At 40.2% G+C, this 18,516-nt stretch overlaps 1 protein-coding gene across 1 annotated transcript in view; it reads left to right on the top strand.

Annotated features, from left to right (window-relative positions):
- ITGAV (integrin subunit alpha V) overlaps nucleotides 1–18,516 on the top strand; it is a 46,436-nt gene that overhangs the window by 20,198 nt on the left and 7,722 nt on the right. Inside the window, exons 7-25 of the mRNA XM_084209799.1 lie at nucleotides 1,111–1,236; nucleotides 1,941–1,985; nucleotides 2,150–2,193; nucleotides 2,282–2,338; nucleotides 2,702–2,754; nucleotides 3,158–3,360; nucleotides 6,752–6,943; nucleotides 7,056–7,101; nucleotides 7,650–7,751; nucleotides 8,444–8,502; nucleotides 9,464–9,618; nucleotides 11,021–11,158; nucleotides 11,666–11,733; nucleotides 12,891–13,038; nucleotides 13,376–13,468; nucleotides 14,269–14,348; nucleotides 15,748–15,828; nucleotides 16,732–16,837; nucleotides 17,472–17,630. Of these exons, the coding sequence (XP_084065925.1) occupies nucleotides 1,111–1,236; nucleotides 1,941–1,985; nucleotides 2,150–2,193; nucleotides 2,282–2,338; nucleotides 2,702–2,754; nucleotides 3,158–3,360; nucleotides 6,752–6,943; nucleotides 7,056–7,101; nucleotides 7,650–7,751; nucleotides 8,444–8,502; nucleotides 9,464–9,618; nucleotides 11,021–11,158; nucleotides 11,666–11,733; nucleotides 12,891–13,038; nucleotides 13,376–13,468; nucleotides 14,269–14,348; nucleotides 15,748–15,828; nucleotides 16,732–16,837; nucleotides 17,472–17,630 (1,955 nt within the window). The remainder of the gene's footprint in view (nucleotides 1–1,110; nucleotides 1,237–1,940; nucleotides 1,986–2,149; nucleotides 2,194–2,281; nucleotides 2,339–2,701; nucleotides 2,755–3,157; nucleotides 3,361–6,751; nucleotides 6,944–7,055; nucleotides 7,102–7,649; nucleotides 7,752–8,443; nucleotides 8,503–9,463; nucleotides 9,619–11,020; nucleotides 11,159–11,665; nucleotides 11,734–12,890; nucleotides 13,039–13,375; nucleotides 13,469–14,268; nucleotides 14,349–15,747; nucleotides 15,829–16,731; nucleotides 16,838–17,471; nucleotides 17,631–18,516) is intronic.

The raw sequence follows: 18,516 nt of genomic DNA, 5'->3' as shown, positions 1-18,516 counted from the left end.
TTTTGTTTTGCTATGTACGTGTTTCATAATTTGACACACAAACAAAGAGCACATTTTCAATGAGAAATATCCCCTCTAAAGAGAATTCCATTGTTTTCCTCTGATGGCAAAGATGTTTTGCATTTGTCTTAATTGGTTTGTGCTGTGGGGCACGTTTTACCTCTGCCTGGCATTACCTGTGTGCTCTGCTCATGTGGGATTCAGGATTATCCAGCCTTTAACTGCAGCTCTCTGTTCAAAGGAGGGTGCTGCTGTGGTCAGGACACAGCTGCCAAACTCTGCTGCCTGCATCTAACATTTATTTATTATTATCTAACATTTATTAATAGATTTTCTGTATCATGCCAGCCTACATGTAGGTGCAGCAGCACAGGAGGCTTGCTCCAATCCTGTGTTTTAAATTACAAACAAAAATGAATGATTAGAGCTAAACTGCAGATACAATATCATATAAATTAGGTTCCTGCATTCATTTTATTGCTTTTTGGCAATAGTGACACCTCATCTGCCAAAACAACTTCATCCTCTTCTATTACTACCAAAAAAGCCCACTTGGCTCTGCATGGAAGACAGCAGTATGCTTCTGAGAACAAGATTTTTCATCCTAAACTTTTATTCCACATGCTGAGCTGCTGGGAGGAGGAGTTTTCCCTTCACTTCACACATGTATGGATATGTATGTGAAGTGCCATTCTGAATGGGGTTTTTTGGCGATTCAAGCTTGAATTTAGACTTGAAGAAAAGAATGTAAAGGAGTCACCACCTAGTGGCTGATGAAGTGGAAATGGAGAACATGGCAATGCACCGTGCTCATCTCATTTTTGTTCATTTTATTGGCTTCTTGTCTGGCTCAGTTCTGTACAACCATGAGTGAATGATATCTCAGCCCTGCCTTTTAAGTCCTGACTTAGTGTTTTCAGTGAGAACCCTGTGTGTGCCTTTGGTTCAATATGTGAACACGTTTTGGCTGGAGTGGGATCCATATTTTCACTTGTGTCCTTCCTGGTGCTGCTGCAGTTGGCTCCTCTCTGGTTGGAGTGGTGGAAGAGCCGCTGCTTTCGAGGGCAGCGAGTTCTGGTTGTGGTTTTCAGCTCTTTTCTCTCTCTTTAGGCCAGCTGATTTCTGACAGAGTGACAGAGATTGTGGCAAAGTATGACTCCAAAGTCTACAGCACCAAGTATGATGACCAGTTGGCCACCAGGCCTGCCAGTGCTGCTTTTGATGACAGCTACTTGGGTAGGTGGTGGGAAACCAGGAACCTCCACCTGCAACCCTCCCTGCCAACATCTAAATCACTCAGCTAGCAATTCCACATCTAACTCATGACAAGGGAGCTCCATTCCTGAAAATGCACTCATTTATGTATGATGGAATTTTAGTTATTTATTGGAGTTATTTTGCCTTTTTGTTTTGATTTAAAAAGCCCCCAATGACAAAAGAAATAGAAGTATTTTCATGATTTTACATGCTCTGTGATTCAGGCTGAATATGGGAATGGCAAATGTATGTTTTTTATATGAGAGCTTAGTCACATCGGTGACTTGTTTGCTTATTTGTTATTTAAAAGCAGCTGTTTCTAAATAACCTACCAAAACAAAATAAAATTATTTTCTGGAAGAAAAACAATGAGGAGTGGGAAATCATCATTTTGCTTCATGTATATCTAACCAGGCTCAGGTAAAAAAAAAGCAAGGATATACCAGGACAATTCCCAGGATGATAATTTTAAAATTTTTCATCTTCTGATCTCAAATTCCTGGATACTGATGAGTTACAGCCACTCCTGGAGCTCTTCATAGTCTAAGCTGCTGCAAGGCAATATTTTTACCAGTGCATTTTAAGATGAAGAGAGGAGGACTGTGAACAGAAACACTTGTGAAAAGTGTAAAGGGAGATGAAAGGTTTAATAAGGGTTTTAAAGCCTCCTCTTGTCTCTGCAGGTTATTCAGTGGCTGTTGGAGACTTCAATGGTGATGGCATCGAAGGTAAGCCCCTTGCTTCAGTAAGAACATCATGTTAACAGGCTGGGCAGAGCTTCCAAATCAGTGGTACAGGAAATGCATCAAGTGCTAGGAATGAGCTGTTCTATTCAGCAAAGTCACTGTGCCTGGGGATCTGACTGTGATCTGTGTCTTGTTTTATGTTTCAGACTTTGTGTCAGGAGTCCCACGGGCAGCAAGAACTCTGGGCATGGTAAAAAAATTGAAATATTAAACTTTACAATAAATAAAAAGAGGTGACTATTGCTGGTATGCTGTAATGTGTATTTCTTCACGTGCAGGTGTCCATTTACAATGGGAAAAACATGTCCTCCATGTACAACTTCACTGGAGAGCAGGTGGGTGCCTCTGCTGAGTATGACCAGGAAGCCTTTCCTATGTTGCAGCAGTATTTAGGGTACTAGAGAAAAGTCTCTATATTACTGGCTTGATTGCCAAAGCAACATTTCATGAAGTCTGAGGAAATTCAAACTTATTAAAATAAAGGAAATGCTGCCTGTTTTGAGAGCTGGATCATGAAAGGGGAAATGGGAAAAGTAACCCACGGGTTTACTTTCTAACAGAGTATGGAAGAGAAACAAAAAAGAAAGGAACAAAAAAAAATTTGTGGCATATATTATCATCACCCTGATGAATTTTGTGTAAAGTTGTTTGTTTGTGTCACTACAGCTCATAGGTTTGGTTTGAATTTTGTTTTCCAGATGGCTGCCTATTTTGGGTATTCAGTGGCTGCCACAGATATCGACGGGGACGAGTAAGTGTCCTCTTCTCCCTCTTCTCACCAATCCCACCCAACTTGCTTCTGCAAAGAAAAATATAGCTTTTATTAAAAGGTCTTTCCCACAATCTAGATTTCTGTCTTCATTGCTGGTTTAACACATCTGCATGACTTTTTTTGCTAACACTCCACATTTGTTTTAACATTTGTAGGTTCGTTTTTGCATTTATCTACATAAATACATGCGTATATTCACATGCTCAAGGTCCATTAAATTTTTTGTATATTTGTGCTTACTTGGCCAATAAATATTTGCCTTCAGTTGAATTTAAAGATAGTTAGCTTTCATCTGAGTGTTGATTTCAGTGCTGAGCTAGGAGTGCTGAAGAGAATGAATTTTCCTGCTGCTGCTGAAGAGCTCTGTCCTGTTTTGGTCCAGTTACACAGACCTGTTTATTGGAGCCCCTCTTTTCATGGATCGGAGCTCAGATGGGAAGCTGCAGGAGGTTGGCCAAGTTACCATCTGCCTTCAGCGGGCCTCGGGAGGGTTTCAGACAGCCAAGCTGAACGGCTTTGAGATCTTTGCGCGCTTCGGCAGCGCCATCGCGCCCCTGGGGGACCTGGATCAGGATGGCTTCAACGGTAGGATGCTGATTTGTGGCATTCACATTCTCTGAAAAAATTCTTTGGCCAAGGATTTTTCTCCTGGGAAGCTGAGAAGCTTCAGAGGAAAAGGAAAACAATTCTTATCTCATTTGCTCCTCCTGTGTTGTGCTCGTGTGGAATGTGTTTGGAGATTGTTCACCCACAGGTGATTGTTCCCTTGGATTCTGGTGTGAGCTGTTTTGAACTCTTTGGCCAGCTGGGGCCAAACTGTGTCAAGACTCTGGAAAGAGTCACAAGTTTTCATTATTATCTTTTTAACATTCAGTAGGTATCCTTTCTGTATTCTTTAGTATAGCATAGTATGGTATTCTTTAATATAATATAGCATTTTAAAGTAATAAATTAGCCTTCTGAGAACAGGGAGTCAGATGCATCATCCCTACCTTTGTCGAGGCATTCCCTGCAAATTCAATATTGATTCTTGATCAGGCACTCCTGGTTGTGGAGGGTGATGCCTCAGGTTTTAGCTTTTATATTTTTTAGATTCTGTAATGCTTTAGTGTGTAATTCTGAGCTTCATATTAGGGGATGGTAACGATTCCTTCTCTAGCTGGGGACCAAGGACAAATGATCCCAATCTCAGGCCCAAGAGCATAAACAACGTGGACTAAAGAGAGAAAAACAAGAAGGATGGGACTTCAGGAGCTAAAGCTGTAACTGGACAATTAACTCCAATATGGAAATGGAGCAGGACTTATAAAAGTGAGAGACCTCATGACCGGTCGTGCGTTTTGTGACCACTTTGGGTTCACCTGGGGTGCATCCCTGGCTGGGCTCTTGTGCTGCATCCTTTGAGGCCTCCTAATAAATCCCTGCTTTATTCTTTAGCTCAGCCTAGCCTCTGTTCTAGGTCAGCTTGCACAAGGCACCAGGGGAGCCCAGCCAGCACAGAGAATGTGGATCCTGCACACACGCGCTCGGCGCTGTAGCCGTGAGCGAGTGGGGGACGCTGAGGTTTAGACTCCCTTCGATGCTTGTGTGCTACTCCCAGGAATGCCAAGAGGAGTTCCATGGATGCATCGAGCAGAGACTATGCCATTGACACAACATGGACTGCTCTAGCTCTCACACTGACCACCTGATTGCTTTCTAAGCCATGACCACAACAGAAACTTCAGTAAAATACCTGACTCTCCACTGTGACCTGTTAGGATATCTTTGATATCATTTTCCTCTTTCTGTTGTTTAAAGACCATTTCCCTCTCTAGAAAGACAATGATGTCAGAAAAGAAGGTTTGATTTCAGATTGCTGGTTAAAAATGTTCATATAAAAATGATTTTCCTGAGATAAGAGTAGGGTTTGGTTTTATTAATTTATTATTCAAAATGGAAGAGTTTAGTGGAAATACTGCATAGCAACTACCAGCCAGATGCACCAAGAGCTGAGTGTTTTGAGTGAGTAAATGGAAGAGAAGTTTGAGTCTGACACAACTGAAGCTGAGACTCTCAAACCCCTTGCCCAAGCTTCTGGTTACTTTCTGACAGGAATGAAAAACAATAAAGCAGACAAGAATAATGTAGTTTTGGGATGGAGATTTCCAGGAATCCTAGGGAGAACACTTTTTAATGCCCATTATACTCTAGTATTGTCTAAAGAGTTGTGGGAATTTGAGTTCCACCAAAAATCTTAATTTCTTCCATTCTGCTTGCAAGCCAAGTATTTTCTGTTAGATCAAAAATTACAGTCTATGGGTTACTTCAAATTCCGAGGTAGCTCCAATTTATTTTTGATGAAGTCCTAAATTCACAGTGTAGTTGAAATTGGAAGGGACCTTTCTAGTTGCTAACTGGATGTAGAATCAATGTGAAGATGCAATATCACAGCAACTATTTACAGAAGATATTGGAGAGCTGACAGCTAAAATTCCAGTCACTTGATGAGATTATCCCAAAGATTTTTTGATTCCACCATACTTACATTTGAATACACTGTAGGGAAGAGAATCATAGCAAAAGCTGCCTCTTTCAAATGGCTTTGCTGTTATTCATTCTGCTTGTTTTGGGGTTTATTGCTCTGCCTCATTTTGGGAGTGTTAATTAAAATGCCTTCCATCACAGTATGGTGCAAGATAGGAATTTTAACTTATGAAGTTATAAACTCCTGAAGGTTGTAAATAGGAGTCAAAAATACAAAACTGTAAACTTTTGAGTCCTTATTCTTTTCATCAAACTTTCCCAAATTTCTGAAAAGAGGAAAGAGAAACATAACTATTCCAAGCAGTGCTTTGTGTTTAGTCCTTGAACTGTCTGTTGGAGTGTTGAAATTAGATCATAGGTGAACTTTTAAAGCTGTCCTTACAGATAGTCTAATTAGCATTTTGTTTCCTACCACTTATTAATCATTAACAGTGAGTACATATACATTTAAGAGGTAGAATAACTTCACTAACTGGAAGATCTCCATAAAGCATGCTGCCAAGCTATGGGATAGACTGGATTTTAATATTTACCATTGTTTTAGGATGATTTCAATTTTCCAGATCCCACCCTTTGGAGGAACATGAGCATGTACAGGGAATGGGAAGAGAGTCACGCTTAGTTGTGTGGTTTGGCCAACTCTGCTTGTTTTAATAATCTCAAAAGCATCCCAAATCCTTATGATTTTACTGCAAAAAAAGTCACCAAAGGGGAGAAGTTTTTGTAGAACTATTTCTCCCCTTCCTCTCCCCATAAAAGGCTGTGACATGTTCTTGTTAAACATCTATATTTTGTAGAAAAAACAGCACCAAATAATAAAAGGAAAAACAGAACAAATAAAAGGAGTAATAAACAAACAAATGTTGATGAGCTTTTTAAAGGTTGGTTGCACTTCCTCCCTACTGACAAGGAATAGTTGCCTCTTTGAGGTAGGTCTTATAAGATTTTGGAAGTCTATTACTTATTCAAGATAGCTTAGGTACTTTTGGAGGCATAAAATTAGCAAGATGGCTTCTGTTGCAGTGTTAGAAACAAAAAAAGTTTAATAAAAGGCAAAATAAGAAATAGAGAAAAACTGAGTTAGGTGCAAGAAGTTTTTGCTCTTGGTAAAACACTTCACAAAAGCAATTCCTTTCTTTCCTCTCTTCTTTTTCTAGTAAATTGCTTAGGGGAGACTTTTTGGCTTCTGTCTAATTAGCTATCTTTAAGTTTGAGGTGAAGTCTTCAAAGTTTTATGAGGTGTCTTTTTCACCTACTCAAAGAGAGAAACTTCTAAGCTTCTTTCCTTTTTGAGAGGACAAAAGATAGTTTTGTCCCTCCATCAACAAAGAGCGCATTCCTGTACTGACACACACTGAAACTGTAATATCAGAAATGATTGATTGATTTAAGCACAAACATGTTCTAGTTTGTGTCTGGAGGTGTTGATGATTCTCCTTTTGGTTTTCAGACATTGCAGTCGCTGCCCCATATGGTGGAGAGGACAAGAGGGGACTGGTGTACATCTACAATGGAGGAGCGAGTGGTTTGAATGCCATCCCATCCCAGATCCTGGAAGGGCAGTGGGCAGCTCGCACTATGCCCCCCAGCTTTGGCTACTCACTGAAAGGAGCCACAGATGTGGACAAAAATGGATATCCAGGTCCTCTGCCCCAGATGGCACTTGGCAATAACTCAGTGGCAGCCCCACCCTTGAGAAACAGCGTGTTTCACAAAGCAAGTTGTAATGTGCAATGTGTCTCCTCTCTTTCTAGACTTGATTGTTGGAGCCTTTGGTGTTGACACAGCTGTTCTGTACAGGTAAGGGTCCCTCTGTGCTTGTACCTGAGGGAGAGCTCAGTGCAGTTCTGGGGCTACAAAAGAAAGCAGGATCAGGGAAGTCTGAAAATCTGGCACTCTGCTGTATAAACTTCTGGAGGTGAAAAATCACTATACTGCTTTTTTTTACTGAGAAAACCTATTAGGTGCCTAAAATTCATCTATCTCAATAATATGTAGTCAGGAGAAAACATTAATAAGCTGTCTTCAAGGCTTTCTGAGTGACAGTTTTCTAGATTCTGACACAACAGCTGCAAGCTGTTACACTACAATCCCAAGATTCTCATCCCAGCTTGCTCATTTTGGGAGAACATATTGGCCTGTGCTATAAGCAGACAGGACTTCCTCTTCACACAGTTGTCCATGTTGTGGCTGATGGAAATGAAAGGGCACAGAAAAACTTCATCTAGTCAATGCTTACTTGTTTTTCTTGTGGTTTCACTAAATACTCTGTGAATATTGCATGATTTGATGGGGGGCATTGTCAAACATGGTGTTGAGTGCTCTTCAAGAGGATGTTTTCTTTGCAGGGCTAGACCAGTTATTAGAGTCAATGCTGCCCTGGAAGTTAACCCAACCATTCTGAACCCAGAAAACAAAGCCTGTTCACTGGGAGACGTAAAAGTTTCTTGGTAAGCAGAGTATCTATGTTTCCCTTTGAAGGGAGGGACTTCTTGGGTTCTAATTTTGTAAGTTTCCCATTTTGAAAGGTCTCAGGAAGTCTAGTCAGCTAATTAAGGAAAAAAGGACAAACACAGATTTTTCTGAAAGAGCAGACAATACAAAAGAAGAGCTCTCTGACAGCAGTTGCAGGACCAGCACTGTCTTTACATGCCAGACTGAGTCCCAAAAGCTGCAGAGACTGCCAGGTGTCCCTGCTGAGCAGAGTAGGGTGTTCCCAAGACATCAGCACATCACATGGTACTTGCAGTGCTTTTGCCCACCAACATACACACTGGGGCAATGATCTGCTCTGTAAATTGATTTTGCTTCTGGTTCCCAGGCTATTATCCCAACCCACTTTCCCCTCCTACTGCTAACTTTCTTCTCAGAGTCAGTATGATAGGTTTAAAAATCAAACTCATTTGATTATAGAAATAAACATTCCAGTCCACAGGTGATTGTCCCTAGATGAATGAAGACTCCAAAGCTCTGCAGTGCCTTGTTAATAGATTATAGTTTCTCTTCCATCAGTAGAAAATAGCTTTTGGGAATGAGCTAGAGTCTCAAAGAGGCTACATCTGAACAGAAATAAATAGTGAGGAATTTTAGAAGAAAATGAGAGAAAAAGTGTGTGAAATTAATTTTTTTCCCTCCCAAACAGCTTCAAAGTGAAGTTCTGCTTAAAGGCGGATGGCAAAGGAAAGCTCCCAAACTCCCTCAGTAAGTTCTGCTCATTTAAAAATTGGAAGTTTTGTTGTATTGCTTGCAGACAGGAGCACTGGTCATTGCTGTTTTCATGACAAACAGCAGGGTGCCCTTTGCAGCCACTGCTGCCACTTGGGTGCCATGTACATCCATGGGGCTCTTCAGCAGGATTTTTTTGGCTGCAGTGGCGTAGAAGTCATTTGACCATACTTGAGACTTTAAACATATGTTCAGCTATGTGGCTAACTAGTCTTGGAAAGCCCTTTGTATTTTACAGAATTTACAGTAACTCTCATTGAGGGGAGTTTAGACAAGAATATTCAAGTGTGTGCATTGCTAGGCCTGAGAGATAGAGACAAACCACAGAGAACTCGCCACATCCTGTTGAGGTCATGACTCTCTGTCTGATAGCAGTGACTTTTTAAATCAGATTCTCAGATCAGAATCAGGAAAAGATTGTTTCAAACAAGTGTTTAAGTTGTCTCCAAGAGATTTTTTAGTGTGGTGAGCAGCCTGCTGCAATCGTGTTTGCAAAATCTTTTCCTTATTTTCCGTGGCACGTACAGAGGTGGTGTGATCTTGGGAGGCTCATGTGAATATCTGTTACTTATTATAAGTTTTATTATCTATATCAGATATTTCAAGTAATGAGATTAACAATAGCATTTAAAAATGCAAATGTTATGTGCAACATTGCTTTAAATTTTCTCGGGGGAAAAAAATCGAATTCTAGTTCTTGCAGTTCTACAGCAATTACAAATTATAAATGTATCTGTGTTCTTAGATATTTCCAGGCAGTGCTTGAGAACTAATATAGTGACAGATTTTTACATGTAAAGAGCTGGAGGTTTGAAGAGGGGCAAGCACTAAGTTTTCATTGTAGTTGAAATCAGTGGCCAGCTCAGTTTCTGAGGGCAGTCTGCCCTGTGTTTAATGGAATGAAGCATCCCTAACCCAAACCCTTTGGCTTGGCCAGATTTCCAGGTGGAGCTGCTGCTGGACAAGCTGAAGCAGAAGGGAGCCATCAGGAGAGCTCTGTTTCTGCACAGCAAACAGCCCAGCCACTCCAAGAACATGACAATTACCAAGGGGGGCAAAATGAACTGTGAGGAACTCGATGCCTTCTTGAGGGTAAGCAGCCATTTGTGTCCTTGGCAAATAATTTTTGGTGCTTTGTCTATTTTGAGTTCATTGTGTTAGGTGTTTAAAGAAAAAACAAGAAAAAAAGTGCTAGAAAAAAACTTTGTTTTCAATGGATGGACCTGAAATTATTAAAACCATTCATGTGTCCTGAATTACTGCTGCTGTCACAGCATGAATGATGAATCTTCTTGTGGCTAAGGTCCTGGTCCCTAAATGCTTTGGAAATTCAATTCAGGACTTTGTTCTGGACTTCTTGGATAAGTCATCCAGGCACCAAATTAGTTATAATTTCCAAGGAACATGAAAGTCAATAAGCAGAGGTTGTCCCCTCTACTTTAGAGGTTAAAAATTGAAGAAAAATATGGACCTGCAACTGACAAGCCAAAATGAGCAAATAGCAGAGGAGATGGAGAAAGTTGAAGTACTAAATTTGCTTTGTCTCAGTCTTTCTGTTTTCATCCCCACAAATGTGAACAGATGCTCACACAATTTAAAAGTTTTAATCAGTAGAAGAAACACTGTGTATAGTTATGTAAGTTCTGTGCAGCTCAGATTTATCTCTGAGCACTTAAAAATCAAACACAAACAATACTTGCTTCCCACTAAAAAAAAAACAAATAAAAAATGCTGGCAATCATTAAGGATTCACAGAGGATAGGTAATACTTTCTTTGACCTGACTTTTGTGAGTGGGTTATATACAGAATTGAACATTTCAGATTTCAGGGTTGGTAAAGATTAAGCACATTTCCACCAGCTATTTTCATAAAGAAAGTAATGACACATGACCTATGTGAAATGATCATAAATGAGGTGTAAACCCAGTTTAAATCTATAGGTAATCAATAAGCTTCTGCCCACAGAAGGCACCTTCTGAAATAAGATCCTGAAGTGAGCTGTGCTAGAGTCAGTAGTTTACATTACTCTCAGAAATGAAGCAGAGTTTTCACTGAGCAAATCTGTGGCTGGTGTAAAGCTGAGAGATGTAAGTTTGTAAGTTCTCTGAAAGGCAGGACCAACATTTGATAAGCAGAATGATTTCAAATGAGCAGCATGAAAGTCAGCAACTTCTAAGCGCCAAGTAATAACTTTAGGGAGGAAAAATTGTAAGTCCAAAGATGAGTATCTCTGAGGGATCTTAGAAGCAGACTGAGGTTGGTCTGACAGGGAAGAGCAGAGCTGTGCAGCCTTTTGGCTCTACTGGATTTCCATGACTGAATATTTCTGTATGCTCCAGTTTTCCATGTTTTAAACAGGCATGTTACTGCTCAAATCGGGCAGGTTTTCTGACAAGAGATTTTCTGCTTTGAAAAGAGCTCAGAAGTTTTCAGGTTTTGGCCTCTCCATTTCTACTGCATTTGAGTTGTGATTGAAATGTTTGGTTTCCTCAGGATGAATCTGAGTTCAGAGACAAGCTGACTCCCATCACTATTTTCATGGAATATCGTCTGGATTACAGAACAGCCGCGGATGCGACGGGGTTGCACCCCATCCTCAACCAGTTCACTCCTGCTAACATGAGCAGACAGGTACACTGCTTCCACAGCCTGGGATCAGAGAGCTCAGAACAGTGCTTCATCTTAGAGAGAAAATCACTTAAACTAGTCCTGCAAGTGTTAATAGTCAACTTAAACTAGTCCTGCAAGTGTTAATAGTCAAAGCCTTCATCCATTCCCATGCTGTGCTGCTCTATGTACATTATGTTTTCCCCTGTAGTTCTAGTAAAGTAATAAAAATAGCTTTTCTGCCCTTTTTTACAGATTTTTACACTTGGTTGTAAAGAGCATTAATCCCTTAATATGAAGGGATTATTCAAAGTATGATTAAGTCCTAGAATTGCAGTAGGGCAGGAGGAGGCACGGTGACCCCCACATATAAAAACTCATTTGTTCTCTTCTGAGACTAATGACATGAAATCATTTCATAACCAGCTATTTGGATAATTTTTTTTAATGTGCTGGTGAAACAGTATTATTGAAGATGTATTTTAGAACAGATGAAGGAATTATTACAACGTATGTTTGATTTTTCCATAGGCCCATATCCTGCTTGATTGTGGAGATGATAACATCTGCAAACCAAAGCTGGAGGTGTCAGTAGAAAGGTAAATACATGACAAAAATACAAGGAAAAGCAACTTCCCTACCTGAAGTCTAAAATTCAGTAGCTGGTACTACTTTTGTTTAAGGGATGTGCTGAAATAAGCAGGACTCCTCATTGCATGCAATCTAAACTCAGGCTTATATGAAAACCTATTTTCTGCTTTGGAACCTAATGTCTTTAGCACCACTCCCACCCCAGCCTCCACTATAAGTAGGCCATATTTATTTATTCATTTATTTGCTAAGCTGGACATGTGTAGTGAGAATAAACCACTGCTAGCTGCCATTGTATCTCTGTTGTGTTGTTTAATGTTAGAGAGACACATGAAAATGTGATTTTATCCAGCAAGGGGAGGAGTAGGGCTCTCTTGTCACATGCATGAAAAAAAATGTGTTGGTATTGGCAGTATCTTTTACCAAACCTGAAGAAAGAAACAATTTGTCAGTGGTAAATTCATTCATGAGTCTGAGCTTTTTTTGTTTTGTGCAGCCTAAAGCCTTTCTTACTGTATTATCTCATAATCTGTTTTTTAATGCATTACAGCATGTGCACATTGTAGCTAGGACACTTCACAAGCACTGATTCATGCAAACACCTCAGTAACTCTTGACATCAGTGAAGATACCCTGATGTATGCTTGCAGTTGGTGAAATGAAAGCACATCGTTTGCTAAGATAGTCTCTTTGTGTCTGAGCCAAAGGTATTGCAGAGCTCTTGGCTCTGGTCTGTGTAGCTGAGCCTTCCCTTGAGTTTTCTTATAAATATGTGCTTGTACCTCTGCAAAGTGCTAATTCAAAATGTGCACAGGGATTAGCTGCCCATAATGGTTTGTTCCTTGTGGGAAAGAGGTGTTTGTGGGTTTTTTGTGTTTTGTGGTACATTTTACAGACAAGATTCTTATAAAAGAACAGGTAATACTTGCTCCATTTGCACTTACTTGATCCATGTAATACTTAATCTATTTGATTGTAGACACAGGGTTTTTTAAAGTACCTTAGAGCTCTCCTGACACTCCTGAAGCAAAGGCACTGCCTCCAGATTTCTCTGATATCTTTCTGAAATTTCAGAACGTCCCGTTTCTCTAAGTTCAGCCACTTCCCTGCACCCTGCACTCTCAAACCCCGATGCAGAGCTCATTTCCACCCTGTTTTCTTGCAGTGACCAGAAGCAGATCTACATTGGTGATGACAACCCCCTGACCCTGATTGTCAGCGCCCAGAACCAGGGGGAGGGAGCCTACGAAGCAGAGCTCTTCGTGGTGGTTCCACCCCAGGCAGATTTCATCGGCGTCGTTCGCAACAACGAGGTAAAACCCCGGCTGCTCCTCAGGAGTCGTGTTTCCCCTGCTGCTGGGGAAATCTCTAGTGGATTCTGTTATTTCAGTCTTACAGCAAAGCACTGAAAAAGTGATCAGCTTTTTCAAAGCCCCTCTCTTTTATAACCTTGAGAACGGGTCTGTCTCGCATCAAAAACATTTGTCTCCTTGGAGACTTCCGTACTCTGATTTTATTTCATTTTATTACTTGGCTGAGAAATGATATTAAAATTAATGCAGCACATCTAGGGCTTCTCTCCAGACTTTCATCCAGGTGCTCAGATGTAAAGAATGACATTCCCTGGTGTTTCTTTCTGGTTTATTGCAGGCTTTGGCCAGACTGTCTTGTGCTTTTAAAACGGAGAATCAGACTCGCATGGTAGTTTGTGACCTGGGCAATCCCATGAAAGCAGGAACTAAGGTAAGGTTTGGTCCAACTGGTGTCCCAAGGTGGCATTTTCCTTAATCACAGCAGGAAGTTTTCTCCCAGGACTTTAAGATTAGACCTGACATTTAGCTGCCCTCATTTGGTTAGTTCAGAGGTAGTTGGTTTTCACTTTTCAGCTAAATTAAAGGCTGGAAGGAGTGTTCATGAGTTTTGTGATGCAACTCAAAAGAAGTCATTCATTAAATAGCAGGATTAATGGACTGTGGTCCCTCCTGATTTTTTTATATTTATCTGATGTGTATTTTTTGGGATATAATCAAGATCTATCTCACAACACTTCTTTCTCTTAGTTAATCTCTTTTCTGCCTACTTTCTTGAGGAAGGACAGAGTTTTGCCTCTACAATTCCACCAAATTGAAATTGGAAGAATTAAAAAAATTGTTAATGAGACAGATTTTTAGGTGATATGACAATATGACATAGTAAGTCTTATTTTCTGAGGAAATTAAGTGAAAATCAGTCACAATTATAACAACTTCATGATGCTTTTCTTCTAAGAGCCATCTTGTACAGATAAATAAATGCTATTTCCAAAATCTTTTGAAGTGTATCACGCTGAACTGCACAGATATGAAAGCAAATCTGAATTGACTTAGACCAAACCTTGGGAATTAACTGAATCATTAATGTGTTCCCTGCTCTTTAGATGACAATATTTTTTGCAGCACCTGGGAAGGCTCAGTTATGTGTAGAAAGGGTGGGGAGCAGGGAAAAACTTTCAGGGTGTGTTTTATTGTGCTTCCAACTGAACCCCAGTGGTTTTCTCCCCCCAGCTCTTGGCTGGCCTGCGTTTCAGCGTGCACCAGCAGTCGGAGATGGACACCTCTGTCAAGTTTGACTTGCAGATCCGGAGGTATGGAAGTCTCTGAGGATGAACCTCCCCTGGGAGAGGGCACACACAGCCAGTGGACTGCAAGCCAGCATCAGTCTGGCCTAATTCTCTTGTCTTTGCCTTGTGATGGCTTGGAAAACAACCACACTGAGTTAGGTTTCCTAAAATACAGGGAAAAATTAAGAATATTTGTGTGTGCATATCGCTGTGCTCTGCTGACACTTGTGGTCCCACAGAATGGCTTTGGGTTTACAGCCCTCTTTTAAAGCTGATGCTTGAACTCTGAGTTCCTTCTGGTGTAAAAGCAGAATTTAATGTATTTAGAGGAGGAAAGTCCTTCAGGGCAGGCAGTGTATGGGGTAGTCCAAGCAGAAGGAACCTGCAGTGAACCAGCACATCTGGGAAGTCTGTCACCTTCCTTGGGCCAACTGGGGTTTCATCTGAAAACCCCTGAAACCAAAGTTGAAGATTCTATGGAATTTAAGTTTGTAATGTGTGAGCCATCACAGCCTAAAAGAGCCTGAAAATGAAATGGAACAAAACAGTGCTGTTCCTGTTAATTATCAGATGAGCACAGCACTGTCATATAAATCTGAATTTGTAACTTCTGGAGATGATATTTTAGTTGGAGATGTGATCATTAGGAGTATCTTTAGCCAATGCAATTTTGTGTTGTTTTTAATGGACAGCACAAATACAGCTGTTTTGTTTTTCCCCCATGGAAGAGAAGGGAGGTTCCTGCAGTGTTTCAGGCCTTTTATGGAAGGAAATTCCTGCAGTGGCTGGTGGGTGTGGGAAGGGTGAGCAGAGTAATCACAGTTCACAGTGACAGCCATCACCAGGGATTATCTGGGACAGCTTTTAGGGATCACCCTGCTTGTCTTAAACCCCCAAAGCTGGATCTCCAGTGCTGGCTCAGTTCCTAGCAGAGCCTGGTCTCTAAAAGAGAGAGGTATTTACAGGTCAGGAGGCAAGCATGCTGCAGGTATGTGCTGGCCACAGCAGCAGGGAGGAACCATCAGAAGATTTAGGATTCTTTGTCAAGGAAATGTTTGGTTAGGGAGACAGGGATAACCAGATGTGTCAAAGGAGATCAAGATTCTGCTCCCAGCACCACTTTGAGGGGGGAGTGTGCTCTGTATTTGTTCACAAGAGAGGTGCAGAACAGAGCCAGCATGAACTGTGTGTCCTTCCCCAGCCTCTCCCTGCTGGGGCTGCCCAAACTCTGCAGAGCCTGGGGCTCCAGGCATTTAGGTGAGGACTTGCTGGAATCTGGTCCTTAGTTTTTAGCAGCTGTGCTTTCCTACAGGGGCTCAGGAGTCATCCTGTGCTGCATACATTTACTTTGAAGTGTGGAGGGTTTTTAAATTAAATGCTTTGCTTATTGCATTTAAGAATTTACCTTTTTTCTCCCCTGCAGTTCCAACCTGTATGACAACCTGAGCCCAGTAGCATATTATCAGGCTGACCTTGCTATTTCAGCTGCTGTTGAAATTAGAGGGTAAGCAATACTATTTTAATAAACACTTTTAAGGAGCATTGCACATTTGCTTCTTTATATTCACTGAACTTCTTTTCAGGTCTGCATAAGTTTTCCAGGAAGCTTTAGGGAATTTTTAATCATAAAGATAATAGTGATTTCTCTAACCAGCCTTTGGACTTTTGGATCTTAAATAATTCTAAATAGTTACAAAATTTATTCCAAAAAGGAATATTGTGCCTCCATTACTAGAGATATTTTTTAGAAGAAGAAAAAAATCATCCCTCTTGTTTGTAGTTTTACATTTCTGTAGATCACTTTTCACCTCCACAAACTGACTGGGGTTCCATCTGAAAACCCCTGAAACCAAAGTTGAAGATTCTATGGAATTTAAGTTTGTAAAATCCTCACCTTCAGTCTTAAGCATAGTATGAATATTGTAATGACTTGGTTACTTCATCACCTCAACTTCCCACCTAAAAATCCTCTTGCTTGACCAGTTAACTTGAATTCCTGAGTCATAATTTTTTTAAATTTTCCACTACATTCATTATTGTGACAAATTTGTTCAGTTATCTGAGAGGTGGGGGATGACTGGAAAAGCATGACTGGTACCTTCACTGCTTTCAGGGTTGAATTTCTCTTAGGACTGCACTGCTAAGGCTCTGCCAACATTTCTCATTATCACAATATTTCACACTGGATTTCTTTGGGTGACATGTGTGTCCTTTTTCTTTTTTAAACTTAGAGAACAGAACTGAACATTTAATACTCAAACCACTTCTGTTCTTTCAGGTTTTACATAGAGGATGAGGAAGTGGAGATTGTATTTTAAGCAAGTTGATTTTTTCCTTTAGAAATCCTAGAGAATCACATTTAATTTTTCATGCTTGCTAATGACAACTCCTTTGCTCTGCTGTTTAGTGTCTCGTCCCCTGACCACATATTCCTTCCCATTGCAAACTGGCAGCCAAAGGAGAACCCTGAAACAGAAGATGACATTGGGCCTCTAGTTCAGCACATCTATGAGGTGTGGAATTACTGCTGAGTTCTGTGACATGCTTCTGTGATAAATGAAAATAAATCTTTTGGTGTAGCTTTTCTCTGGAGCAAATTATGATTTTTTTTTCCGTTTGTCTTGTATGTAAGGAGAGATTTTATTTTTTAATGCTGGGCCAATAACTGGCATATATCCAAGAAGGGTTGGAATGCCTGAAAAATAGTATAACAGGGCTTGATTACCTACATAACTACACATACTTTATTTTCTTGCCTTTTGAAATCTAGATAAAACTTTTGAAGTAATGTTAGCTCAGGAAATGGCTCATGGCTGTAAATTATTGTACTCTGTTCTGAATCACTACTCTGAAGTCTTTTGCTGTGAAAAAAATTTCAGTATTTAAAATTTCCTTTAAAGAATTATCACAGATTTGATCTAGATTGTGTAATTAAGGAGAACTTACTGAGACAGCTGTGTGAATGCTAATAGTTAAAAGTTTTACCACTTTTAGGTAAAGTTTTGATGCTGTTGCCATAAGTGGTTGGGGGTGGGGGTAGTGGCAGTATCACATTTGTGGCTCAAATATAAAGTAAGAGCCATATGCTCATTAACAGAGAGAGTAGCATTATTTATTTACATCTGTAAATTTTATTTTCATAATCAGCTGAGAAACAATGGTCCAAGTGCATTCAGCAAGGTGATGATGACTCTGCAGTGGCCTTACAAATACAAGAACAACACGCTGCTGTACATTGTGCAGTATGAAATTGATGGTCCCATGAACTGCACTTCTGACATGGAAATCAACCCACTGAAAATTAAGGTAAGCAGGACTTTCCCTTTGAGTGGAATATCCCTGAGAATATGACAAACTGAGATAGTTTTTCATCTGTGGCTGACAAGTAAGGCTACACTTTTCCACACTGCCTGTCAATGTATGTAGCAGGTGAAATAAAAGGTGAACAGCAGCTCAGAGTTGTCAAATCAAAGATCAGTTTGTCTTGTGTCTTTTTATTATGGGTTTTTTCTTCCTTTTTTTTTAAACTTCAAGGTTGTTCTATATGAGTTCTAAGTCCAAAGCAGCAGAATTATAATGCATGTGGTCATGAACTAAAACCAGATGCTTCTGGACTCTTGATGTAAATTTTCTGGGTTTGTTGCTTGGAAGGAGATGGTATTTTTTTTTATATATTATATTATCTGCTTATCCAATTGGGTAAATTCATCCCAATTGGATGAATTGGGTAAATTCATCCAAATTGGATGAATTGGGTAAATTCATTCAAATTGGATGAATTTATCTATTTATCCTAAGGTCACGAAGGACATTAAGAGTTAGCTATCACCACCAGCAGAACATGGGATTTACAGAGCAGAAGAAACTCCTTTTTCCTGGGCTGGACTAGGCAAAGAAACACCAGACAGAACCCAGCAAGTTTAATTGAGAGTAAGGAGTTGATTTCTAGGATAGTTTTGTAAGGAGTTGATTTCTAGGCTAGTTTAGAACAAGCAATAAGAGTCATTGTGTTAGTTCAAGAAGAAGTCAGTGTGCTAGCTCAGGAAAATGTCAGTATGTTAGTTCAGCAGCAAAAAAGGGGCTGAGGGAAGCTATTCAGTGTATAGAACAACAAAGAATGCTGGTGTATCTTTGATAACCAAAAAGAAACCTCAGTGAATATATAAATACCAAGTGTCTGTGTTTCTGCTCT

The sequence above is a fragment of the Fringilla coelebs genome (genome assembly GCF_963513975.1).
Source record: "Fringilla coelebs genome assembly, chromosome: 7".
Lineage (NCBI taxonomy): Eukaryota > Metazoa > Chordata > Aves > Passeriformes > Fringillidae > Fringilla > Fringilla coelebs.
This window is presented reverse-complemented; position numbering and strand designations above follow the sequence as displayed.